At 54.5% G+C, this 26,626-nt stretch overlaps 1 protein-coding gene across 2 annotated transcripts; it reads right to left on the bottom strand.

Annotated features, from left to right (window-relative positions):
* Positions 1-26: 26 nt before the first annotated feature.
* atm (ATM serine/threonine kinase) lies at positions 27-26,482 on the bottom strand. Of its 2 annotated transcripts, XM_084673435.1 has the most exons (63): positions 25,764-26,458; positions 25,289-25,434; positions 25,075-25,196; positions 24,344-24,489; positions 23,984-24,148; positions 23,639-23,804; positions 23,287-23,525; positions 22,863-23,032; positions 22,274-22,449; positions 21,797-22,168; positions 21,409-21,606; positions 19,933-20,034; positions 19,541-19,775; positions 19,245-19,376; positions 18,982-19,107; positions 18,794-18,883; positions 18,490-18,697; positions 17,962-18,155; positions 17,693-17,775; positions 17,373-17,528; positions 17,207-17,282; positions 16,969-17,099; positions 16,750-16,867; positions 16,415-16,585; positions 15,591-15,766; positions 15,123-15,366; positions 14,702-14,820; positions 14,296-14,422; positions 13,832-14,031; positions 13,333-13,510; positions 13,000-13,158; positions 12,613-12,745; positions 12,317-12,412; positions 11,843-12,014; positions 11,331-11,472; positions 11,044-11,220; positions 10,753-10,930; positions 10,459-10,567; positions 10,188-10,346; positions 9,964-10,072; positions 9,729-9,817; positions 9,203-9,305; positions 8,943-9,091; positions 8,723-8,827; positions 8,469-8,588; positions 8,015-8,249; positions 7,516-7,680; positions 7,164-7,283; positions 6,735-6,955; positions 5,277-5,484; positions 4,369-4,494; positions 3,974-4,114; positions 3,417-3,555; positions 2,934-3,016; positions 2,619-2,759; positions 1,949-2,065; positions 1,631-1,780; positions 1,336-1,501; positions 1,112-1,198; positions 835-949; positions 684-747; positions 428-573; positions 27-237 (listed from the first exon to the last, which is right to left on the bottom strand). In XM_084673435.1, exons 2-63 carry the CDS (start codon positions 25,358-25,360, stop codon positions 54-56), a joined length of 9,300 nt encoding a protein of 3,099 aa, XP_084529561.1. In that variant the 5' UTR covers positions 25,361-25,434; positions 25,764-26,458; the 3' UTR covers positions 27-53. The 2 variants fall into 2 exon arrangements, 1 of the variants encoding a protein (XP_084529561.1); XR_014729859.1 differs by lacking the exons at positions 27-237; positions 428-573; positions 684-747; ... (6 more) ...; positions 2,934-3,016; positions 3,417-3,555 and having other exon boundaries at positions 4,092-4,114; positions 6,773-6,955; positions 25,764-26,482.
* Between the last annotated feature and the right edge of the window lie 144 nt (positions 26,483-26,626).

Consider the following 26,626-nt stretch of genomic DNA (forward strand, 5'->3'; position numbering starts at 1 on the left):
TCCACCATCCCCCACGCCCTACAGCTCCCCCCCAGCCCCCCACCCTGGGTACCCTACACCCAGGCCTGCCAGCCGGGGAAGAGGCGGCTGAGGTTGTTGGGGTCCAAGGCCTGCTGGATGAGCAGGTTGACCTGGCCCCCCACGCTCAGCACCGCCCCCTCCTCCACCCCCTTCAGCTTCTCCTGCAGGCGCAGCAGGACGCGCTCCGCCACCTTGTTGAAGCTCTGGCTGTCGCAGCTAAACAGCCGTGGTGGTCGTGGTGGTGGAGGAGGGGGGGGGGGTTCCGGAGAGACCGAGGGAGACAAAGAACAAGGGGGCTGTTAACGGAAATCAAGCGTTTGTCAAACAAGGGGGCTTAAACCCGACACTGATTCAAACCGACAAAGGAGCGCCCACCGGACGCCGGTGACCAGAGGGAGAGGGGTACCTGGCCTTGCGCTGTGCGTCCAGCTCGTCCCCTCCCAGGGAGGCGTTGAGCGTGGCGTTGAGCTCCGCCTGCTCCTCGTGCTGCTGCAGGTAGAAGGCCTTCAGGGGGTTCATGGTCCAGTCGAACAGGGGGTCGTACAGCAGCACCTGCCCACGTGCACAACAAATAAACACACGTACGTGCAGCTGTCCACAGACGCACTCAAACTGGGCGTGCGTTTGTTTGTTTGTGTGTGTGTGTGTGTGTGGGTCGCTACCTCCACAATAGTCAGCAAGGCCTCTTGAGAACTCCTCATGACCTCCATGGTCTTCTCGCAGCATCTGAGCACAGGGAAAGCAGAGTCAACAACTTGGACCACCGTTGAGCGATTTGAAACGTCGACCCGCTCCTGGAGCGTGGCGTCTCACCTCCGGAAGACGCCCTCCACCCCGGTGATGCCCATGCCGTCCACGATGTCCCGGGACAGTCTGAAGGGGACGGTCTCAGGGGTGGGAAGAATCTTGCCCTGCTCAAAAGCAACCCCTGCCGAGGTAGAGACAGAGAGAGACAAAGAGTGACAGATAGACAGAGACAGTTAGATGTATAGGTCGAGGCAGAAATGACCTGTGACAATCCATGATGGCCTCTTCCAAAATGAACAAAAACACACACGTTTCTCCCGAAACCCTGTTGAGCAGTCCTTACCCAGGTCTATATGGACCAGCTCCGCTGTCTGTTCATCGATCAGAATGTTCTGGATGTGTCTATCCCCCAGGCCCACAATGTAGCCCACTGAAGAGACACACACACGATCATCTTTCTGCGAATTGCCAGGTCTAACTGCATTTTGTTTAATTGTGGTGGGTTTGTGACAATCTGTGAAGGGTATGTTAAGGTGCAGGAGTATATGTGTGTGTGTGTGTGTGTACCGATGGAGGAGGTGGCGACACTGCGAGTGTAGGCCAGTCGTTTCTCCAGCCACACGGCAGGATCCAGGAAGCGCTCCATGCAGAAGAACCTGAAGACCGGGCGGAAGTTCTCACACACCTCACTGAAGGCCTGGACCTTCTCCTCAAAGCCCTGCCGCTGAGCATCCTGGGAAACCACACGCAGACGGAACAGCTCAGAGGAACGCTCCTTGGGGGTGCGGCTCGCTCGTGCGTGTTCCCACATGTCACGCTGGGGTTGGTTCTACTGGGGAGGGTGGTGACGAGGGTGGCTCACCATCATCTTCCTGCGACAGGCCATGCTGGTCCAGTCCTGGGGCCGGAAGCGCTTGTGGGCGCCTCTCTGGGTGTCCACCAGGAACTCCCCGATGGGCACGGTGCCCGAGCACCACTCCAGCACCCCGCTCCTCTGAGAGAAGGGCACCACCTGGGGGGGGGGGGGGGGGGGGGGGGGGGGAGAGAGGAGAGAGTGGAAGAAAAACAGAGATGGGAAGACAAAAAGGTCAAGTCCGATCCCTCTCATCATTCGTACACAAACCGACCGCGTGTCCCCACGCACTGAATCATTGTCTTGAGTCTGGTGTGTGTGTGTGACCTTGTAGCGCCGGATGTTGAGCTTCCTCTTGCGCGTCTCGGTGTTGCGCTGCAGCAGAGTGGAGCACATGTGGAACACCTGCTGCATGACGGCGTCCTGGCGCAGGTCGTCCTGACCCTGGACCACCCAGAGGGCAAAGGTCACACGAGGAGAGCATACGGTCTCCATGTTGTGTCAGTCACATTTGAACACTTTGCTCTTCAAAACACTTTACGACGTATCAATAGATGCATTTATTTTTTTGATGATACTGCGCTTGGAAAACCAAGAGAAATGAAACTTCTGAGGACACCAACTGTGAAAAAACAGGCCCAGTTGATTCCCTTAATCACACCCTTTCATTTCGAATGGAGGGGATTTGAGCTGAGGAACTCCTCTCCCTTGATGTGATGATGACTGATCAGCTTGGTAATGACAAGTACTCTGGCACAGAAACTTAAACGTTCCCACAGGAATGTTACCAGGAACAAATCAAATGAAGTGTTTGAATCTTTTTGTTGTTGCACAAAGCCCGGATTAATCATTAGCTCCGAAACCAACATGGAAAATAACTCTCATTGAACAGACCTTCAAATCACTGCTTTGGTATGGAGATGGAAGGGAGATGTTTTGAATGGAGCAGGCACGCACACACACACACACACACACGCACTCACACACACAAACACACCTTGACCAGCTGTCGTCTGCTCTTCCCATCTGAGCCCACGCAGTCGATGATCTTAGGCAGGTTGACCCCTCCGGCCAGGCGGTAGTGGGGCATAAATGACCTGATGGTCACCAAGTCGTCATAGTTACCGGAGGGATCCACCTGGATGCAGAAAGCCAATGAAGACGAGGATCAAGATGTGCACGTATCGTTCAAAAACACCAGCCCAGGCTGGTGAGACATTAGAAACGCACAGTGTGTTTAACGTCAACGTTCTGTTCGATTCTAGATCAGTGGTCCCGTTGAGAAGGCATTATGGGATGGCCCCTTCTTTACCCTGATCTCCATGGTGGGAATGACTACATCGTCCAGGTTCTTGATCTTCATGATGGGCTGGTCAGCAGGAATTGGGATGGCTTCTGTCACGGAATGAGAGCAGAACCATGACTAAGCATATTGGAGTCTGTCTGTTACATATATACAGTCATATAGTCACAGAAACACGCCCGCTTAGATATTCATGTTGTCTTATTTTACGGGTTACATACGGCAGCATAGCAATGACATGCTCTACCAAAGCACAAAACTGTGAGGGTATTCTGTATGCTAATTGAGGTTTTTACTGTTTCTACGTAGTGCAATGTAGCGTAGCATAGCGCCGTATCATAGTACAAGTATCATAGTGTGGCATGGTGTCATGGAGCCCAGGCTACAGCAGAGTAGCCTAGCCAAGCCTAGCTTAGCCAAGCCTAGCTTAGCCAAGCCTAGCTTAGCCAACCCCAGCTTAGCCAAGCTTAGCCTAGCCTAGCGCCTCCTCACTCTTCTCGGCCTTGTGGCGACTGGCGTCCATGTAGGCCAGAGTGATGTAGGCGTCACACAGGAGCTCGATGCCCCGGATCATCGGAGCTTTCCTCTTCCTGATCTCGTTGATGATCTTCTTGGCCACCTCCGACCGCTCCTGGAGGATAAAAAAAACAAAGACATTTTCACCAACCATTTCTTACACATGTAACAAGGAGAGCGTTCCCTGTTTCACATATGTAGCGTGTCCGCTAACAAGGGTGAAACTCTGCATGAGAAGCAGGTGTGGTGTCATGGTAACACATACCAAGTCTCTCAGCGAGGGAAGAATCTTGCTACCAGTTCAGTACTCTGTGTGCCCTACACTTCCAGTTCCTACTTCCTGTGCTGTTCTAGAACCAGTTCCTACTTCCTGTGCTGTTCTAGAACCAGTTCCTACTTCCTTTCCAGTTGTATACAGAACAACCAGAAATACACCACAAGGGTAGACTGCCCCCTCAGAAGAGGCTATGAGAGCAGGCGTGTGAATATTTGCCTGTGTGTTGACAGTGCGTGTTGAGTGTGTGTGTGTGTACCATGTCTAGATGGGAAGGCTGGCGCGCGGCGGTCTTGGAGAGGCGGCCACTGGAGAAGCTGTCGTCCATGTTGGCGTTGACCAGGGCCAGGATGATGAAGAGGGTGTGGTGAGGGTGCTCCAGAGACGACCGGCACATCAGCTGGAGGAGAAGGAGGAGGAGCTGAAACATCTGCCCTCGGACCAAAAGGAAACTCCCTGAAGTGTGAGGGTCTTTGGGCTGTATCCAAGTCGGGTGGTAGGTATGACAGGTCGGTCGGAAGGTATGGTAGGTTTTGAATTTTCAGCAACATGGTACCATGTACCATGTGGAATATTAGACTGACGGATGAAGCTAACAGTCTTACAAAGGGACACAACTCGTTCCTAGTAGCTCCTGCACACGTGCTTGGCTACCTGGTTTAGCACCTCGTGGAAGCCCACATCTTCTGCCACGCTGGCCGACGTTTTGGTGCCCATTCTGGCAGCCAGCTGGTACATGAGGGGCAGGAACTTGTAGGAGGGGATCCTCTTAATGCCCGCCTGGGGGGGGGGGGCAAACACAAACAACCAGAGAATGGAGCGAGGCATCAAGACAATAAAGACGTGTAAAGTCTGATCTTAAAATAAATGACAGGGATGTTTGTTTTGTTTTTCTTTCTTTTTATGACCTCCCCCTGTCGCCCCGCCCCCCCCCCGTTGACTCAACCACCCTTGTCTCCCTCTCACCCTATTCTCTGTGTCCCCCTCCTCCCCCTGTCCTACAGTCCCCCTCCCTGTCTCCTCCTCCCTCTCCTGTCTCCCCTTCCCTCTCCTCCTCCCCCTCCTGTCTCCCCCTCCCTCTCCTCCTCCCTCTCCTCCTCCCCCTCCCTGTCTCCCCCTCCCTGTCTCCCCCTCCCTCTCCTCCTCCCCCTCCCTGTCTCCCCCTCCCTCTCTTCCTCCCCCTACCTCTCCTCCTCCCCCTCCCTGTCTACCCCTCCCTCTCCTCTCCTCCTCCCCCTCCTGTCTCCCCCTCCCTCTCCTCCTCCCCCTCCTGTCTCCCCCTCCCTCTCCTCCTCCCCCTCCCTGTCACCCCTCCCTCTCCTCCTGCCCCTCCCTGTCTCCCCCTCCCTGTCTCCCCCTCCCTCTCCTCCTCCCCCTCCCTGTCTCCCCCTCCCTGTCTCCCCCTCCCTCTCCTCCTCCCCCTCCCTGTCTCCCCCTCCCTGTCTCCCCCTCCCTCTCCTCCTCCCCCTCCCTGTCTCCCCCTCCCTCTCTTCCTCCCCCTACCTCTCCTCCTCCCCCTTCTGTCTCCTCCTCCCTCTCCTCCTCCCCCCTGGTCTCCTCACCCTCATCTTGTCGTTGACCTCCTTGACGTGCCCGTTCTCCAGCCAGAGGGAGGCCAGGCGGAACACCCAGGCCTGCTGCTCCTGCCCCTGCTCCAGGCACAGGATGTAGTTCTCCACAGCCTTGCACAGGAAGCGCCGCCGGTCCGCCTGCAGGCTGGAGACAGCCTTCTCGTCCAGCTCCAGCTCCCGCTGCACCTTCACCGTGTACCTGGGGGGGGGGGGGGGCAGAAGGGGCAGGGGGGGGGAGGCACTTTATTTACACATTTCCTACACGAGGCAGACAATTTGCTTCACATAAAAACAAGTCCTACAACAAAACTGGATTATTATTTTTTAATGCTTGAAAAGACATGGGTCGTAAGGGGTCCCATTATCGTCCACCTAGCTCTCGACGCTCGTTAGAAATCTTGATATAATACAAATTAAAAACGTTATGTCACAGCATTGTACTTTTATATATAGATACACACCTATATTATAACATTTCGGTTTTAAAATCCAAGAAGGATATGCCGAGAAATGTTATTTTCTCAAAGTTAGAAGCTGTAATTTGGTGTGCGGAAACATAAGGTGTGTATATATCGATGAGTTACTTTCTTTCGTTGCTGCTGCAGATCTTCTTTAAGAAATTTACGAAAGAACCTGTCGCGGACGTTAATGGGGTCTGGAACGTTGGCGAGTTTTGTAATAGAAAATTACAATTCTTTAAGATGTCTAAAATATTCTTTGGCCGAGAACAATTATTGCTGAGGTTTTAGCTTCTGTAAAAATAGCATAACCTTTTAGCCTAAGACAGTATTGCTTAAGTTTCCGTTTGCTGACAAGCGTCTAACAATTTGACTGTTTGACCCAGGTTGTTTTGCCCATACTCCAGGGGTTTCTGCTGACAAGTTCTGCTTCTGTTGTCTCAAGCTCTGTTTTTTAATATTGAGCATCTGTATCCAGTTCTGCAACCTATTTCCCTTTTTACTTTCTGTTATTGAAGAGTTCCTCTTTTGATAGACATGAACTATTGAACTAATGATGTAACAGTCTGGAATGACTGTATAAAAGAGTGTTCAGATCATGACACCTTTAGAGAGCCCTTCTACTCCAGACATCATTTATGATCCTGTTTTAGAACTGCTCCTCCTTGATTTCAAGAATAAACAGATAAAGACAAATTCTTCTGACTTCAGACATTCAATCATAGAAATTCCACCACAGTTTGAATGGGCGATAATGGGGCCGCTCACTCTATTAATAGAATCGAAATAAGCTCACAACAAATCTTCAATCAATCAATCGGCAATCGAGCACTCAATCAACCCAGCGCACGTGGGCAACACACACACACACACAAACTCAATTTGGCTGGCTTACACGCATGCATACCTCAGCGCACACGTACATCCCCCACCTCCCCCCCAGAGCCCCCCTCCTCCCTCCGGCCCGCGACGACCAGCCCCCTCCTCTGACCTGTTGTTGCCGACCTTGCACTCCCTCATCAGGCCCACCTCCTGCTTGGCCTTGTCCAGCAGCGCCTGTTTGGTCTCAAACTCGGAGGACTTCATGTAGTTGTCCATGCTCTGGTACTGGGCGTCAGAGAAGCGGGCCAGGGACAGGAAGGCCCGGGTCCTCTGGCTCTGCAGGGGCCCCTCGGGGCCCCCCGCAGCCTGGTCCTCCATCACCTCCACCGCCTGGCGCCGCACACACGAGAACACACACACACACACAGACACAAACAAACAGACACACAAACAAACAGACACACAAACACACCATGAGTGTAACACACACCAAACGGCCCCTTTCTTTCTTTCTTTCAACAGGCACCAGTGCCACAAGCGCTCCCATGTTGAGCCGTCAGACGGGGTGTTGGGTGCAGAGCGGGCCGATGGAGGGCACCTTCTCCAGGTACTGCTCCAGGACGACCCCGGGGCTCTCCAGACACGTCTCAGCCAGCCAGGTGCCGCACAGCCTGAGGCCCTCAGAGTAGACGGGCACCAGGGCAGGGTTGAAGTCCACCTGTGGAGCGCAGAACACAGGCTTGAACCCGGCAGGGTCCGACACACCCCTGCTGGGGCATCGAGGTGGACTGGGAGGAGGCAGAACGTAAGGGTCGGGCCTGTGGGAAGGTGACGGCCTCTTTCGGAGCATGGGTGTGCGCGTTCATCTGTGCGTGCCGTGAGTGCTCTGGGGCGTGCGTGCATGTGCGTGCATGTGTGAGCGTGCGTGTGTGAGCGTGCGCGTGTCCAACCTGTCCCTCCAGGTTGTGGATCATCACTCGGAGCAGGCCCAGGGCCAGACCCTGCTCTCCCTTCACCCAGAACACCTGGGCCTCCTCCAGCTGCCAGCGGGCCGCCCCCGCCGCCCCCGCCCCGCCGCCGCGCTGCCGCATCTGGAACACCGCCTTCTCCGCCAGCTGGGAGGGCCCGCGTACACTCATCATTAGTTGGTACCTTACGTTTTACGTTTACATTTTTTTGTCATTTAGCAGACGCTCTTATCCAGAGTGCCCCCCGAGGCAAGTAGGGTGAAGTGCCTTGCCCAAGGACACAACGTAATTTGGCACGGCCGGGAATCAAACCGGCGACCTTCTGATTGCTAGCCCGACTCCCTAACCGCTCAGCCACCTGACTATCCTCAGGTAGCTCCTCACACATGGTTGATACCGTTTAGTGATCCTGAACATTAAGAACGCCGGCTCTTACAGCAGTCACACACACACACACACAGACACACACACACACACACACCTGCGTGTTCCCGGCTGTGCGGGCCAGCTGACAGACCTCCATGAGGTGGTCTGTGAGGACGGCGCTGAGGTACTTCCTGGTGTCGGGGTCTCCCTGCCGAGCTATCAGGGTCTCCAGGGCGACAGAGCGCAGGGCCAGGATGGGCTCCACCAGGCTGAAGTCACTGTCCAATAGGAGCTTGGAATGCTGTTGCCATTGGCTGCACACCTCGGTCAGCCCTGCGTCTGTGAAGGGCCTATCAGGGGAGACCAGCCCAAACACACCCAGTTACACACTCCACCACTGTCTAGTCACGGCGTGCTGGACGCGTGTGTCGGACGCAAACATAAAACACACAGAAAAAAAAGAGTCGTGCAATTGACTGTTGTAGGCTGAATAGGTGTGCACAGGCATGTGTGTCCATTGTGAGTGCAGAGGACGAAGGGAGGGATGGGGAACAGGACGCGACGGGCACCTGGAGAACAGCTGTCGGATGCCGTCCAGCTCGCTGATCCTCTGCAGGTTGCAGAGCGCTGGGTAGAGTGAAGACACGGCCTCCAGGCTGCCTCTGCACAGCTCCTCCACCTCCACACCCCTGGGAACACACACCACACACACACCACACACACACACCATACACACACGGTCAACTTTGTTTTTACTTGTTCGGTAACTTGTGTACTGGAGGTTGTTGAGTAAGGCGTTCTGCAAATGTTCCATCTTATTTACCTCGCATATTTCAGGGTCTGGTCAAAAGTAGAGAACTCTTTGTCTCTCAGAGCTTGCAGGGTACAGTACACAGACTCGTTGAAGCCTGGCTTACATTTTTCGGAGCTGTGACAACAAAGTAGGCATGAATATGATGTCCAATCCGGGGAAAAGCACAACAAAAACAAAGACCCATTCTTTGACAGACAAGGGAAATTGAAATGAAGCCCCTCCCCCTGACCTCTCTGATAGGTCACAGTCCCACTGCATGTTCCTCCAGGCCGCCTGGAACCTGAGCTCCCGCAGCTCCGCCCCCCACTCCACCCCCTCGCTCTCCAGCCCGCGCAGGTAAGTCGCGAGGATGCCGCTCAGGCCAAAGTTCTGCAGAGCCTGACCGCCCAATGGGAAGAGACAAAGAGAAAAAGCTTTGGGTCCCAAACTATAGTAGTGTATGTCAACTACAGTGCATGGGGCTTTGGGGAGGCAAGACGTCGACCGTACCTCCACGATGCCCACTTGCCGTGTGACCTCGGGGAGGTTGGCGTGGAGGTCGTACGAGGTCAGAGCCTTCCCCCACAGCGCCTCGTGCTCGTACGTCCTGATCCTGAGGACAAGGCACACGGCACATGACCGAGCACTGTCTGGGTACACCGTAGGACTACATTTACATTTAGTCATTTAGCAGACGCTCTTATCCAGAGCGACTTACAGTGAGTACAGGGACATTCCCCCCGAGGCAAGTAGGGGGAAATGACTTGCCCAAGGACACAACGTCATTTGGCGCGGCCGGGAATCGAACTGGCAACCTTCAGATTACTAGCCCGATTCCCTAACCGCTCAGCTATCTGACTCCCTAGCTGCATTCTGACTGCAGATGCATGCTTCATATCTATGGATGTAAAGTTCATATGGGCTAATCAGAAAGACACATGACTTTTACACCGATTCAATCGATTGATGAATGAACCAACAAACCAATCCTAGCCCGCGCTGGATGGTCAGTCAGAAGGGTGGGTGGGGGGTTTACCTGGTCAGAGGGCTGGTCATTTTCCCTCCTCCACAGCCGTAGAGACTGTCTGGCTCTCCGATGCTGCGGTACACCTCGATCAGCAGGTCCTACACACGGGTCAGAGCGAGCGGCTGTGAGGGGGAGGGAGGGGAGCGCCGGGACAGGCCGAGGGTGGGGGCGGGGGGCGGGGGAGGGAAGGGTGGGGGCAGGGAAGGGTGGGGGGCGGGTGGGGACTTGGGCGGAGCGCCGTCACCTGCAGACTGATGCCGGTGTCCTCCACGCTCTTCTCCATCAGACTGGAGAGCGTGACGTTCTGGCTGCTGTCGTCAAACGCCAGCCTGCGAGACGCTCTCGCCTGGGCCCTGTGTCGACGCCAAACGGGGGTGGGGGGAGGGAGAGGGGGGTCAAATGTAAACGTGTTCCACAAAGGGTCAATGAAAAAACCTTTCGGGCGCAAACTCCATTTCCCACGAGTACCGGCGGCTCTCCTCCATGTCCGACTGGATCTTGTCGACGTAGATCTCGGCGTAGAGCAGGGCGGTGAAGTGGGCGGAGCAGGCCTGGGCCGCCCTGGCCACCTCCAGGTAGTTCAGCTCCAACCAGAAGTTGGAATCGCACACCGTCCCACACAAGTCCCTGACACGACCACAAACACACTTCGATAAGGACCTACAGAGGAACAGCGCACGTCCAATACCCAGAGGCACTTTTCGCGACATAAACCTCGACAAATGTATTTGGCACAAACCCGTCCCCGGCTATAGGCCTCGGCTGCTGTCTTAGATAGTCGACGACGGACAACATCGTGCGCAGGGAGGCCTTATCCAGGGAGCCCTGGCCGCCAATGTCAGTTTCCCCTGTTAAAAAACAACAAACAGCGCCAAATGAGATCCAGACCGAAAATACTGGCGGACTCACTCCCAGTGGGATGAAAGTCTGGGGAATGAAAAGCTCGGACAGCGCCATGGAGGGTCTGGATGAAACCATCCAGATCATGAAACGTGGGCCTCCCTCAGACCTCTGAGCAGAGCTGGTGACCCACCTGAGTCGGGGGGGAGCGGGGTGGCGGGGCGGCTGGAGGCCTGGGCGTGGCGGGAGCAGTGGGTGAAGAAGTCCTGGATGTGGGAGGACAGCAGCGTCCTCCAGGAGCCCTGCGCGTCGCCCCGCAGGACGTCGTGGATGATGAGGGGCAGAGCCCGCTGGCAGAAGTCTGTCCTCACCTGGCAGCCCGGCAGGAGGGCAGAGAACCGGGGCTTCAAAAGTGTGTGTGTGTGTGGACATACATTCATACTCCGGTATATCAACATGAACATCCTAAGAGCATCAGCCTTACCAGACAGAGGGGCCGAGAGAGCAGCAGGGCCTCGCTCCTCACTCCCCCGCTGTCCAGCAGGGTGGAGCACAGGGTCCTGAGCCAGGCCTTGTGGCCCCCGGCCTGGGGCACCCACAGCTCCTGGCTCTCCAGCTGGTCCCGGGCCTCCGAGCTGGTCTCCGCAGGCAGAGCTGCCGGCTGCTTGGGAGCAGAACACGTCCGTTTAGGCCCTCAAACACACACAAACGCACAGGACACACACAGGACACGCACAGGACACACAGGACACACACGCACGCCTCACCCACCTTCTTCTTGGCGGATCTGAAGGGGTTGAGGTGGGTCAGCATGGGGTCTCGGTGATCTTTGTGCAGGTCCCAGAAGTCAGCCCCGGACTGTGTGGCCAGGATGTTCTTCACACACTGAGCCGCCGCCTTCCTCACCTGGATACTGACGAGCCACAACACGACCCGCACGTCGGTTACTTGTTTCCGCCCGGCTAGCTGGCGGGATGAGTGCTCGTAGCATGTAGGCTGAGGCCTTATCGCTGGCTTTGAATCTGGCCCTTGTCTGTACCTATCGCTCTCCCGTCCTTTCCTGTCACACTTTACTTTAAAACGACTTTACTTTGCCTAAATAATTGTCTCATAAATAATTAAAAACCTCCTGTGGGAGTCCACTAGGTGGCGGTGTGGCGGCTGAAAGTATGCATGGCTGGACTGTGTACAGTCATTTTAGTATTATTTTACTATCGGAATATGTATTGACCTTCTGAAACGTTAAGCGGGGCAGTTTATTTGAGACACAGGTGTGTGTTTACCAGTGGTGTGTGAGAGCGTTGTTCATGCAGTTGAGGATGATGAACAGGTTCCGGGGCTCCACAGAGGAGAAGAGGGAGGCAGCCCTGGTGTGGAGAGGATCTCTGGCCTGGAGCAGGGCGATGGTGGACAGATCTACCGGGCCCAGCTCCCCCAGACAGCTGCCTGCAGCCTCTGCACACACACACACACACACACACACACACACACAATCAGAGAAAGTACAAGGGGGTGCTTCTTCCAGCTGACCCCTGTGTTCTGAGGGTGAGGTCAGCTGACCCCTGTGTTCTGAGGGTGAGGTCAGCTGACCCCTGTGTTCTGAGGGTGAGGTCAGCTGACCCCTGTGTTCTGAGGGTGAGGTCAGCTGACCCCTGTGTGTTCTGAGGGTGAGGTCAGCTGACCCCTGTGTTCTGAGGGTGAGGTCAGCTGACCCCTGTGTTCTGAGGGTGAGGTCAGCTGACCCGTGAGTCGCTCACCTAGGATGTCGGCTCCTCCTGGGTGGTTGGATGCCAGCTTGCACAGCTGCAGCAGGCTGAGAACCAGCTGGACCAACACACTGTCTGCAGGCTCCGCTGGGAAGGGACAAGGCAACACGTCATTTCACCTGAACACACACACACACACACGCAACCCTAGATCGAACGCGGGCACTTGGTGAGTTTGCATCTCGACATTGTTGTCCGTATATGGTAATAGAGGTAATAAGCATCTTGGATGGCGGTCTGGAGCGTGTGAGATCCCGTGATGAATCCCGCGGGGTCAGCGTCCGCACCGTGGCACTCCTGGAGCAGCTCTGTGACGTGGGCCTTGTTGGTGCGCAGCTGTCGACTCAGGTCCTTCAGCCCCTCCAGTCTGGTGAGAGGCAGCGAATCACAGGAGGCCACAGACAGGAAGTGGACTATCTCCTGTGAGGGAGAAAAGACAAAGAGGATTGTGGGGAAATTAAAAAGGAGGAACTCAATTCAAAAAAAAAAAAAAAAAAAAAAAAAAGATATACATTTGTACTTAATTGTCCATCCCCATTGGAGTGGATAATTGACTTTCGACAGAGGCTCAAACATAATTGTCCAAAAGTTGAAATATTTGTTGTCTCGGTGTTTGGTCGCGTGGAGAGAGGTGATGCACTGTTTTGAGTGTAAGTGTGTGTGTGTGTGTCCACCTGTCGGAGGGTGAAGTTCCCGGCGCTGTATTTGAGCGTGCGCTGGCCTCTCCTCAGCTCTCTGAACTCGGGCCGGTCGGGGAAGGGCTCCAACCTCTGGATGGCGCTCTTCAACTTGTCCTGACTCTCCACGACCAGGAACCTCAACAGACTGAGCACCTGACACGGGACGACAGACAGATACAGGCGAAGAGACAGTGTGACAAAAAGTGACAGCAGGAAGGGAGAAAGGAAAGGAATAGAGACGGGGGGGGGAACAACCGAAAAAAGGAAGACGAGGCCCAAAATCCTCCGCATTGGCTCCGTGAAGGTGCCCGCGTGGCCCCGCCCTACCTGCTGGGAGACGGCAGGGTCCCGCTCCGTCACCTGGGCGGTCAGAGTACCCACGATGACCTGCAGGTGGCTCTCCAGCGCGTCGTCGCAGAACTGGACGGCCGTGCGACACACGGAGGCCAGCAGCTGGCAGCACAGGGAGAAGGTGCGCCTGGAGACCTCCTCCAGCTGGGCAGGCCTGGGGGACAAACAGGGGACGGCTATTGGGGACAACCCCGGCTGAAAAACCACGACAATGGGAGGACGTGTCGGAGCACTGTGATCCAGAGCAGAGTCAAATCAAATCAAATGTATTTGTATAGCCCTTTTTACACGCAAGCATGTCACAGAGGGCTTCACATACGCCCACAGGACTGCCCCTCAACCAACCTAAACCCTCAGAGAGCGTGCGTTCAGGGGGGAAAGCAAGACGGGGATTGGCTGCGTACAGCGTCTGCCGCATCTCGTTCGACGGTTGCGACGATGTGCGTGCGTGCGTGCGCGTTCCGCCTGCTCCCACCTGCCGTTGATGTGGTGTATGAGCGTGTAGGTGATGTCGCGCAGCACGAAGGCCCAGGCTCCGCCCAGGCCGTCGCGGACCTCCCGCAGCAGCAGGCTGACGAACAGGTGGTACATCAGCAGGACGCGGTGGCGCTCGTAGGGGTTGGTGGTGTCCGCCGCCCTCTCACACACAGCCAGCAGGATGCGCTGGATGGAGATCTGCAACACAGTTCATACACTGTGACCGGGCCTCTCCAATTCGAATCATTCGGATCATTCAAATCATTAGAATTCAATCTTCCAAACAGACTTATTCCTCTTCAGCTCCCACACCCAAAAGAGAACCGGCGCGCCACGGGATAAACGAGCGACGGGCATAAATCTGACACGTACTACACAACCAATACGGTAACGGTTTCAAAAGACTCAATTGGAGCCAGATTTGGGAATGTTGGACTTGAGTGGGCGTGTCAAGCTCCTTACCGGGGTCTTGGACAAGATGGCCACCAGGGACTTGTGGTTGGTGCTGTGACACTTGCTGAGGTAGTCCAGCGTGGCTTTGATGACATAGGAGCTGAAATAGGGCGGGTTTGGAGCCGGGTCCAGTTCCCTGAGGAAGGAAATGGAGCGGCGCTTGCTAAGTGTGACATGGTATGTTGATATGACCTCATGGCATTTAACACATGGTTATTATGGTACACTCTGTGGGGACAGGTGACAGGCATGGCCCACCAGGAGAAAAGTGGGAAGGTGCTTAACACTAACAAAGTTAGAACTTTATTTGGCTCTCTTGCCGTGGTGTCTTATTAAGTCTTAAGGGGGTCCTGGGCTCCTTCCAGCCCCCCCCCTTACTGGGAACGTTGGGTGTGGTGTTGTATTTGAGCGTTACCCTATGAAGGATCTGAGCTCTCCTGAGGGCTCTCCCTCAGTGCCCGCTCCTTCATACAGAGTCATCAACAGCTCCACCACGATGTCTGCCAGGTTACTGTGAATCAGGCTGTCGATTTGCTGTGGAATGTGAACAAATATTCAGAACGTGTATATGGCTGGCAAACGATAATGTTAGAATTTCAAAATTGGAAGAGAGACAGACACTAGACTGCTACTTTACAGCACATCTGCCAACCAATTCAAGCTAACTCTCTGTATGTAGCTTAGCATTAAGCTAGCATGTAGCAAATGCTAGCTGCAAACACCAGTGCTAGCATCCACCTTGCTCTAGCATCCACACGCCATTCTACTGTAGCACCCACGCCCTTCGCTAGCACCCCGTGCTACGTAGCACCTACCCCAGTGCTAACATCCCTCACCTGTTTGCCCAGACAGTTGGCGTCTTTCAGCAGGTCGTAGACCCGGTGGGCCTTCTCTCTCCGCTGGGCCACCTGGGTGTCCTGGCTGGACAGGGCGAAGTAGGGCAGGATGTTGACCACAATCCTGGGGAAGCAGTCGGCCAGCAGGCCCTTCCAGTCCTTCCCCAGGCGCTCCCCGATGGAGCGGACCTGCTCAAAGTCGTCCAGGAACACCAGGTGGGGGATCAGAACCTGGTAGGAGCAGCTGAGAGCGACAGCGGGGAAAAAGAAGGAAAAACGATCCAATCAATCGTCTTCCTAAACGCGGTGAGATGACAGTCTGGAAGGAGGGAGGTGGAAAGTAGTGCGAGCATTATTACAATCAAGACACATTGATATCTTGAATGAAAGAGCCAACGTCATACAACATTTCTAACGAGCCCACACTCTCAACTAAAATGACCCGGCGAGGTCAGGTTGAGCGCTGACCTGTAGAAGTGGGTGAGGCTGGCGTGGTTGAGGAGGGCGTAGGGGAAGGACTCCAGCGTGTAGCGGGGGTCCTTCTGCCTCTGGCCCAGCCACTCGGCCACCAGGAAGTCCAGATGGGAGCAGACGAAGCTGTCCACAGTCCTGTAGCCCAGCGCCCTCGACACCCCGCCCAACACCTGGCCATGGGGAGAAGACACGCTCACTTTCAGAGGATCGACGCCGTTTAAACTTGGATGTCCTTAAGGGCTGGGTCAAATTTACTTTTAGTCATTTAGCACACGCTCTTACCTCCAGCTCTTATCTTACAACTGCCTTGCCCAAGGACACGTCATTTGGCTTGGCCGGGAATCAAACTGGCGACCTTACAATTACTAGCCCGATTCCATAACCGCTCAGCCACCCGACTCATAGTATTAGCTAGACTTTGCTCGTTTTATATAGTTAGTCCACATATTTAAGTTTCAATATTCCTATATGTTTAATGTATGCACCTCCTTGCCAAAGTAAATTTCTTGTTTGTGCAAACATTCATGGCGAATAAAATCCCTTGTGATTCTGATTCTGATATAATCATGTCAGAGAATTCTTCTTTGGCCACCTATCTTTAGCGTCTGAAACGATTTGAACTCGTCCAAATTGACAAGACACGTCGTCAAGTCATGTGAGGGAACTGACCACTCAAAAAATGTGACGGGTCGCGAGAGTGAGTCAAGTCCTTTGGGACGACGACTTATGCCATCTGGCTCTCTGCGGTAGCAGACCGACTCCCTTACAGTGGTGGAACTGCGATGGAACGGTGACCAGCCAGTGAGAACATTGAGCACCTTCCTGATGAGCTGCTCTTCGATGTGGTTCTCCTTGTAGGACTGGAACAGGGCGAAGAGGGACTGCTTCTCACACACAGGGCTGCAGCACAGCACCGCAGACAGGCTCCGCAGCAGAGTCGCGTGGCGGTTGACCGTCTCGTCTCCCTGCTCCTCCGTCTCCCTGCCCCTCTACACGTACACAAACGCACAAACCAAACACGATTGTTTTCATTCCCCTTTTTTCCCGGGCGGGAACGACTCATTCTGAGACGCGGCAGCAAAACGACAGGAGTCAGAGAGGCGCGCGTATGACTGCCGCCCCGACAGCCAGAGCAGAGGGTCGCGACCTGTACCTGGGCTCTCATTCCCTCCTGGGCCTTCAGGTACACGTTCTCAAACGCCGCCTGCTGTTGTCGCAGAGGGAGCATCTTCCTCTTCCGCGAGCCGCCCGGCGTCGTCTCCACAAACAGCCTGAACGAGGACAGACAGGCCAGTGGCCAACACAGGTCAACTCAGAGGCAGCAAACGGTGCGGATACTCGCACGACGACGCAGCCGGAGGCGCCCACGCACCTGTCCACGGACGTGGCGGCCAGCATGCGGACGCGGTGGTGAGAGTCCGCCAGGCTGCACGGCAGGAGCTCCGACGCGGGAAGCTCCTCCCCCCGCAGGGTCAGCACCGCCCACTTACAGCCGGGGTCCGCCTGACGGGCAGAGAGGGGGACGGCCGTGGAGGGCACCGTCCTATCAGCGGTGTGCTACGGATGGGGGAGGGGGGGTGGCCTCTTAGCCTGATGCTCTTCAAACTCACCTCCAGCAGCGCCAGCAGACAGCGGACCAGCGCCGCCCTCACGGTCGCCGTAGACTTCCCCGTCCTGCCGAGGAGGCTGAAAGGTCGAAAAGGTCAAAGTTCAAATCCCCTCACACAAAAACGTCACAGGGTTCGTTTATCGGGAGTTCGGAAGCGGAGCCCTCACCAGAACCCGGAGAGCACTTGCAGCAGACTCCCCTGGACGTGTCTCATGTCCTGGGCCGAGTTCTGGCTGCGGCCCAGGCTTCGGATGGAGGGCAGCAGGGCCAGCAGCACGGCGGCACACACCTCCTGGTCCAGACGGTACAGAGAACACAGGTCCCTGCAGCGCGGCACAGCACAGCACAGCACAGCACAGCACAGCACAGCACAGCACAGCACAGCCGTTAGCAGACACCCCCCACAATCCTTACAAAAGGACTCCCCCAGTCATGATTGAACCGAGCTGGGATATTCTGTGAGGAGAAGAGAGGAAGTGCTTCTCACGCCAGCGGGCTGAGCAGAGAGTCAAACTCCTCTGGAGGCAGAGACGTGTCTTCAGAGGGCAGCTTCGTGAGCAGGACCAGGTACTGAGAGAGACGACGGCAAAAAAAACAACGACAGAGTTCGACCCGAGACCAAGCCACCATGAGCACAAACTGGAATGAGCAGTAGCTTGTCGGAAACCATCGCTTCCTGCTTGGAAACGGCTTGTTGCGGGGCACCAATAACCCCCCCCACCCCCTCAGCCCCCCGCGACCCCCCCCCCCCCTCACCATGCGGAGGTGGAGCGGCTTGGTGAAGTCGACGTGCTTCACCAGCAGCAGCAGCCTGCTTCGGACCTCCGCCGGCTTGAAGGCGAGGCCGTGGCTGGAGGGGGCCGAGGCGCATGCCGCCAGCGTCTCCAGCGTGTCCAGGAGCGCCCAGTCCTGCGCCCGCAGCCCTTCCTCCGCCAGCGGGCTCTTAGCTCCTGCGGGAGAGGAGAGGACATGCTGAGAACATCTTCAACCCAACCCCCCCACCCCCCCCCCCCCCCAGACACATCAGTTGACGATGGTGACAAAACCGGTGAGTTTCACCTCGGGAAAGCTGACGGAAGTCTGTTCACCCCCCGTCCCTCACCGCCCACACAGTCAAAACAAACAGACCCTCCGCCGACCCGGTGGGGATCTAAAAGCAACGCTAAATCGACAGATGCCGCCCCCCCCCCCCCCATCACACCCCCACCCCCCAGATAGGGCCGGACCTCCCCCCCTCCCTTATCACACCCCCACCCCCAGACAGGGCCGGACCCCGCCCCTCACCCGGTCCACTCTGCCCGTCTTGGAAGGAGTCCCCGCCGGAGCGGAGGGGGGGCCGAGCGCTGGCGTGGGCTCCGTCCCCGTCGTCAAACAGGTCGATGTCCCCCGGGGCCGCCTCGGCCTGCTGGGTCCGCGTCCCGGCCCACTCCTCCTCGCCCGGCTCCTCCTCCACCGCCGGGGCCCCGCCGCCTGCCTTCCCCTGGCTGAGCAGCTGGGAGTTCGTAGAGGGGAACAGAGCTGGTTATTCGAGACCGGCAACCCCGGGGAGCGCGTGACGTGCGGGAAGAGCACGGGGCGTGCCGCGTACCAATAGCTTGCAGATTTCCGCGAGCTCGCTGAGGAGTCTGGCTGAGAGGATCTTCACAAACAGGCCGGAAGCCATGGCGCTCATCTTGTCCTGAGGGAGGTGCGGAAGACAGACGCGGAGGTTTGGCGCCCGTGTAGAAGTGGACCACACATACCCGTCACAGAGGATGATGAGGATGACGCTCTTACCGTGGCGCCGCTGCTGACACACGCAGTGCACAGCCTCATGATGGACCTGAGCGTTGCCATGGTACCGTCCTCCGCCATCTTCACCTTGACGGTCGAGACGTACTCGCTGAAGTCCTGGGCCAGCGACTGCAACACAACACGCACCGTGGATTCGGTATACCCTTCATCCGACCATCACATCTTTAAGAGGAGTCGTAGACTGACAGGTGTGTGTGTGGCATGTACTCTGTCTGAGTGTTAAATGAGAGACGAGAGAAGGTCACCTTGGCTTTGAGGAAGAGTGGGGAATGGCAGGCTTCTTCCTCGCTCAGGACCCCGGTGGTGACGTACCCGGCCAGGAGCCCGGTCAGCAGGGCACAGCAGCGCAGCACACACTCTGGGGGGGTGGTCAGAGACTGTGTGTGTGTGTGTGTGTGTGTGTGTGTGGGGAGGGGGGTGAGGGAGGGGGAGATGAGGGAGTTACAAACCAGACCAGAGCCTGCTGGCTGACTGACTGACTGACAAAGGCACAAAACAAAAGGTTTTGTGAAAGACACACACACACACACACACAGCTCACATCCGGGGAGAAGCAGTTGAGCAGATTGTCGGCCACAGCCAGCAGCGCCTTCTCCATCTGGTCTTTGAGGCCGGCGACCACGGTGAGCTGGGCCTCGTCTGAGCCCGCCGCCCCGCCCTGCGCGCGCACCGTGAGCTCAGGGGTCACGTCGCTGAAGGTGAACTGCAGGTAGAGGCTCTCGACCTCCCTCAGGGTGGCATCGGCCCCGGGTGACACTCGGTAGCGGGTCGAGGCACTTTGTAGAGGGGAGACAACACCTTAAAATGGCGCGACGCTTTTTGATTCGACGAAACCCCTTGGTTGTTTCGATGACGGCGAGGACAAAAAAGAAAAACACTTTTCAAATGAGAGGAGAACGGCCTGAAATAGAAACGAGATGTGATTCCCCCCACCACGCAGTCTGTGGAGCTCCGGAGAGGAACCTCATGCCTGCTCGCGTGTCCTTCAGGGTCAACGCCACCAGGATCCTGGGCACCAGGTCGGGAGGAAGGTCCCTGCACAGAGAACCAGACAGTCATCATGAAACACGCCAAGGGAGGGCTGATCGTACCGGTCAACGAACAAGACTGCACCATGAAAGACCATGAAAGACTTCCGACACGGAGAGCTGATCTACGTCTCGTCTCTCGGCATCCGTCCGTCCATCTTTCGGACAGACGAGAGTTGCTGTCGATCCACAAGAGGAGCAGTAGTCCTCCTGACCTATATGCCTGTGTAGTCATTTAGCAGATGCATTTATCCAAAGCATTTACTGGGGGGGGTGGGGGGGCTGTCAGGGCCAGCAAGGCCTTCTCTGCTGGCCTAAACATACTCAGAAAAGTTCATATGTAAATATAATTATAAAAAGATGTTGCGGCTATACATTTTCTCTTCGTCATTCCCCCCCATATTAATGCCATTCAATAAATACACTGACATAAATAACAAAACAAACAAAAAATTATCCATAGTCTGTCCTCTTCATGTCATATTAGATCCACTTGATGAGCTGCTGACAGTGTTGTATATTATGGTCGCTTTTATCCAATCATATTTCAGCTAGCTTGTGTTGTCAGGTTGTATGAAATCTGCCTGATGCCTTCAGAATCAAGAGAGCAGGCTCCCGTGCGCTGCAATTCAACGGAGAGAGTCAGATGCGATAGCCAATCAGATCTCGAGTCTGCGAAGCCAAGGCCAGCTAGTAGGCCTTACGCTGAACTTGACATGTACGTGTCCTGTGATTGGATAAGCACTTGTGAGAGCCTGAAAGAGGGCAATCCGTTAGCGAGAGAGATAAATAACGTGGCACATTGGCACAGCTGACATGTTCAATTGTTTTGCTGTTGCATATTTCAAAAACAAATGCAAATAAAATTGATTTTCATTGAATAGTTTGTTTCGTTATCGTCTCGTTGGTGCCTAGTATGAAACGGCGATAATGCACAGTTTATTGGACAAACTTTTGTAAGCTCACATAGCGTACTTTGGGTGGACAAACTTGATTGACTCGTCTCTTAAAATTGCCTTTTATTTTTGACAGTATCCGTGATCATAGGTTCCTACTCTTAATTGTGAATGCGAGCTTATTGATTTTAAATGCTCCGGAAATGAAGTGTTGCACGACTAGCCTATATTAAGGTGATGCAATGTGTAACAGTGATTCTGTATGGATTCTCGAGCCGTGGTGTCATATTGATGCTATTATGAGGTGTATTCATTTAGGTAGGACTAAGTATGACATCACTGAAGGCCTAGGCGTGAAATGCATGGCCCGCCACTGGATTTGAACCTGCGACCTCTTGATCGGAAGCCAGACGCTCCACCACTGAGCTATCCCCATCTCTAATACCCATCCCCACCAACACCCCATCCTTAATCCCCCTGCCCACCTGCAGATGATGGGGTGAGGCCTGAAGCTCTCCTCGGCGTCCTCGCTCTGCTCACTCATCAGCAGCCAGTTCCTGATGCTCTCCTTCAGGCTGGGGGGACCGGAGCCCTCCGCTGGCCCCGGGGGCTCCCAGCCCCTGCCCAGGCTCTTAGGAACCGGGCCCTTCAGCAGGGCCTGGGCCAGACAGAGTGTAGCTGCCCTGCACACACGCACACACACAGAGAAAAGATCGAGTCATGTCACGCCACGTAACACGCATTCAATCCATCTCTCCTCCATGACTCCCGATGTCACTGAGGTCTGAGGGGCATCAAGTGCATCAGAACAGGCAGGAAACAGTCAACGCAGGCCCCCTAAAACCAGCCCCCCCCCCCGAGACCCAGACTCACGGCGAGGGCTTGCAGGCGGACCCCGAGAACAGCTTCCAGAACTCTCTGTCCGTGGGGATGAGCCCCCCCTGGACGACGGTGGCCAGCAGCTCCAGGCTGAGGGCCTCCGTGTGGGGCGAGCTGACGGCGCGCAGAGCCAGGGCCCACACGCGGGCCCAGAGCCGGCCCAGCTCCGCCCCGCAGGCCCGGGAGCGCTCCGGGTGGCCGGCCTGGCACCGGGCCACCTCCCTCAGGCAGCGCAGCACGTAGGGGCCCCTCTCCCCGCGCTTCTGCTCCCCCAGCAGCAGGAGCAGCAGAGACAGCAGGGGCACCAGCTCCTGGCTGGGCACCATGGACGGGTACTTGGAGGTCAGAACCGAGGTGATCTGCAACCTGGGGAACGGAGTGAGCAGCGTGAACGACCAAACAGGAAGGCGAGTTTATCGTCCGCCTGTTTGGGGTTATCGGCGTTGCCGATGGGAGGCACACTCTGCTCACCATGGAACGATGTCAAAGTCGTTCTGGTGGGGCTGCAGGTGGTTTCGGAGGACCTCCCAGCCCAGCTCGATGCGCCTGCGCTTGCTGGGCGTGCCCTGGGGGCTGTCCTTCTGGGTGGCAAGGAGGTAGGCCTGGGTCACCTCCGTGATCTGGAGGTTGGAATCCTCGCTGAAGAGCTGGAACACAAGTCATTTTCCGTTTGGTTCATTTGGCGGACTCTTTCATCCAAAGCGACGTACTAAACGAAAATACAGCAGAAGTAAGGTCAGGAGTTTGTAGGGGCACAGTATTTTGGAGGTCAGAGTCAAGGAGTGGTCTGTATTGGCGGGCCACGTCGCACAAACTGGACATTCGGTCAAGACTGAGTTACTGTTATGTAGGGTACAATGAACACTTTCTTTGACATAACGATGCATCTTATGTTAAAGAAGGCGATCGGATCAGCTGTACCTTCGAATGAGTACGTCGACATTTCAGACTTTGAAGCCTTTCTCAGCTCTGCCCAGAGAGAAATGACTGGCCTCTTACTTGGGGGGCCAGTACAATCCGTACAGTATCAGGTTAGCTTAGCTTACAGAGGCGTCGCTACCTGGTGGCAGATGTCGGCGGTGAGCTTGATGAGGTTGTCCTTGACGGCGATGTGGCGTGACCCTGTGGCATATTTCCCCCGGCTGCCAATGTGGCTGATCTCCCTCACCAGGGCGTCGTACAGGTTGTACAGCAGCCTCGGCCACCTGCTCCAGTCCTCGGCGTGGGCGCCTGGCCAAGGAGAGGGTGGCACAGCCTTAACACTGGAGGAACCTACATTACTGAACTAAAGACGCATATTCAGACACCTGCATGTATCTTAAATAGTTTGCGGGTCCCTAAGAGGCATATTATTTCTCATATTAGGGGTATCAGGTAATAGGAATGGAAACTATGCCCTTTGCTAATATATATATATTTTTTTTATGGCAACATTAGGCAACAAGGTGACAGCTGACATTCATGTCCCAAACAGGCCACCGTACCCGTGTCTGGTGTCTTGGCACCGTGAGGGTGGTGGACACACAGCTGCAGGTTGAACAGCTCCACTAGCTCCTCCTTGAGGGCGGAGCTGGGCCTCATCTCCGTCCACACGTAGAGCGCCGAGGGGAGCAGCTCCTCCCCCAGCCGACACACCCTCATGCGACAGTTCATGGCCGCCGAGCGCAGGAAGACGTTCAAAGCCGCGACCAAGTGCTCCACCACCGCCAAATGTTTCTCGTGCCTGCATGATACAACCCAACCAATGACCATTTACTCCACAAGGAAACGATAGGCTAGTGTCTTGGCTTTTCCCCTAGGTGTGTCGGGGAACGGCGTGTGGATGAATGGTGGTACCTGGCGTTGAGCAGTGCTTTGGAGAAGAAGCCGAAGAGCATGTTTGTCATGCCGTCGGTTTGCACACAGCAGCCCAGCACGGCCGTGTGGATGATTCTGCTCAGCAACACACGGTTGACAGCCTGAGTGTTGCTGGTGAACAGGCCACAATACAGCTCCAACAGGCCTACAAGGAGAGCACATGACATGAATACAGTGGGTATTTTGCGGTTTTTGTGCGCAATTTTGTCTCATGTTAAATGTAAAAAGCATGAAGATATCTGTATTGACTAAATAACAGCCGGCAACACCATATGCATATTTATAACAATACCACAGCCTAATAGCAAACACCTTGACACTTACTGTGCCATTGCTGCTGGGTGAGTTCACACCAGTACTTGCGTACGGACAGGAAGTCTTTGAGGAGGATACTGCTGTAGTCCTCTCCATAGGCGGAGCAGCTGAAGGAGACACCCAGCACCTCCATCACATGGTTCAGGACCTCACTGCACTTAAGGCGAGGCCCTCCTGTAGAGGGAGAGAGCAGGTCCCCTCAGGACTACAGTACCCACAATGCCTCCAGTAAACACCTTCTAGATAAAACTACAGCTTCATGTGAATAGAGCACATCGAGGACAGGCTTGGGAATCATGCAAGGAATCAGGACAGGCTAGTGAGAGGCAGACACTGTGGGAGCTCATGGGATCTTTCTGGATCATTTACTTTTGTTGGCTGAGCGGATGAAGTATTTGACCAGGCTGCTGATCTCCCGCATCTTCTTCTGCCGGATGGTCAGCGTGGTGGCCGACACGTTGGCCTTAGCACCCTTGAGGAGCTCAGTCTCCTTCTGAAGGTACTTCTGGAGAAACCTGAGCGCACAGGAGAGTTCATCGCTGGCTTTATTACAGGTCGAGTCATGGCGTGTCGACTGTAGCTAATGCCACAGTAGAACAAATCCAAAAAGTTCTGACATGCAAACTTGACTTCAGTGTAGCTAATGCCACAGTAGAACAGATCCAAAAAGTTCTGACATGCAAACTTGACTTCAGTGTAGCTAATGCCACAGTAGAACAAATCCAAAAAGTTCTGACATGCAAACTTGACTTCAGTGTAGCTAATGCCACAGTAGAACAAATCCAAAAAGTTCTGACATGCAAACTTGACTTCAGTGTAGCTAATGCCACAGTAGAACAAATCCAAAAAGTTCTGACATGCAAACTTGACTTCAGTGTAGCTAATGCCACAGTAGAACAAATCCAAAAAGTTCTGACATGCAAACTTGACTTCAGTGTAGCTAATGCCACAGTAGAACAAATCCAAAAAGTTCTGACATGCAAACTTGACTTCAGTGTAGCTAATGCCACAGTACAACAGATCCAAAAAGTTTTGACATGCAAACTTGTTTCATGACTGGATTATGTATCATATACAAATATATATTAGCATGTTGATACCTGAAGACAGCATCCCAGGTGAGCTGCCTGGAGCCTTGAGCTGCTCTGGTACCGGAGGTCCGGTCCAGCTCCTCCACAGTGTCACTGGACCGGATGAGCCTCTTGAAAGTCTCAACTTCCCTCTGGAAATGTTGGCAAAATATGTTGGTCAAGTCAACATGTTGTTGATACAGATAGCGTATTGGGGTGCATTGTTGACAGACGCTGAGCTCACTTTTCTCTCTGTAGCCTTGTCATTTTCCAACCCCCTGCAACACAGCAGCAGTTCGTGTAGAGCCAGGCTCATTGCAACTCAGAATGGGAGATGGGTCTCTCAAAGTAGGGGGGAAGAGGGGAAAACTCCCATCAACACAGAAGCATCTGAAAATAAGAAATTGTGTTGACAGGTGTCATGAGATATTAAAGTTACAGTAAGTAAGATGGAACAACAACAAGGAGGATGTCTCGGTTATTTGTACACTACTCTGACTTTCATGAAATAGTAGATTAGCTACATTAGCAAAGATAACAAATCACATCACATTCAAAGCTAGCTTTCATAGTTAGCTAGCTAGTTTGCTTCTAATGCTGAAACACAACAGGAAAGTAACAGAATGCATAAATCATACTGTACACGCATACATATAACAGAAACGTTTCAACGCGATCACAGAGCGACATTGGAATGGTCTGTCTGATTATTGTCAAACCTTGTTGTGCAGCTTTTCTTGTTTGGAAAATGAAACTTATACAGGCATGGGGAGGGTAGAGATCAGGATGGAGAAAACGCGCCACCCACTGTTGAAAGTGAAACATCCCATCCGGGTTCCGTGCGTCTTCTTCGTCAGCTTTGGAGATCTAATGTTTGGGTAAATCTTTTACCGCCGCCAACCGGATTGGCATGAACGATATATTAAGTCCAATATAAAATAGATATATGGGCAAATATCAAGACTGAAATGTGATCTATACTGATTGATTACCACGAACACATAATAAATCATTGACTTGTCCCCTGAAGGCAGGTCAGCTCTGTCACCAGGAGAGCTGCGGCGTGGCCGACATCACCTGGGATGGGGTCCCCCCAAAATGTATAATGATTTTAGGGTTACAACCCTGGTGTCAGTCTATTCATTAGGTGCATTCGACATGGACTGCGGCTGCATGAAACGACCGGCGAGAGTAGCCGCTTGCAGTTGGGGAGGAGTTAAAAAAGGCTTTGTGAAGTCGGACATTCCAGCTTCTCTGGATGTGCTGCGTTGACGTCAGTCACCACCGATTAAGTGTTGTTTGCTTACTTACATTTATTTATATTTCAACGTAGTCTTTCCGTTAGTGAAAAGGCGGACTAAAACCCTATCTTCAACTCATTTTGTATTCAATTAAAGTGTTTGGTCCGGATTTGAGCATTTGGCGAAACTGAAGGAGACTTTAAATGTGTGTTCGACTTCATGCACCACCGGCGCCGCCGACACAGCCGGCTGCCTTGAAGCTGAGAATGCCATTGGCTGCTTCAAGTCAGCCGGGTTGCAGGCGACGCCGGCGCTGCATGAAGTCGAACGTACCTATTCTC

Source organism: Hypomesus nipponensis, chromosome 15, assembly GCF_054491055.1.
Source record: "Hypomesus nipponensis isolate SF chromosome 15, ASM5449105v1, whole genome shotgun sequence".
In the NCBI taxonomy this organism is placed as follows: domain Eukaryota; kingdom Metazoa; phylum Chordata; class Actinopteri; order Osmeriformes; family Osmeridae; genus Hypomesus; species Hypomesus nipponensis.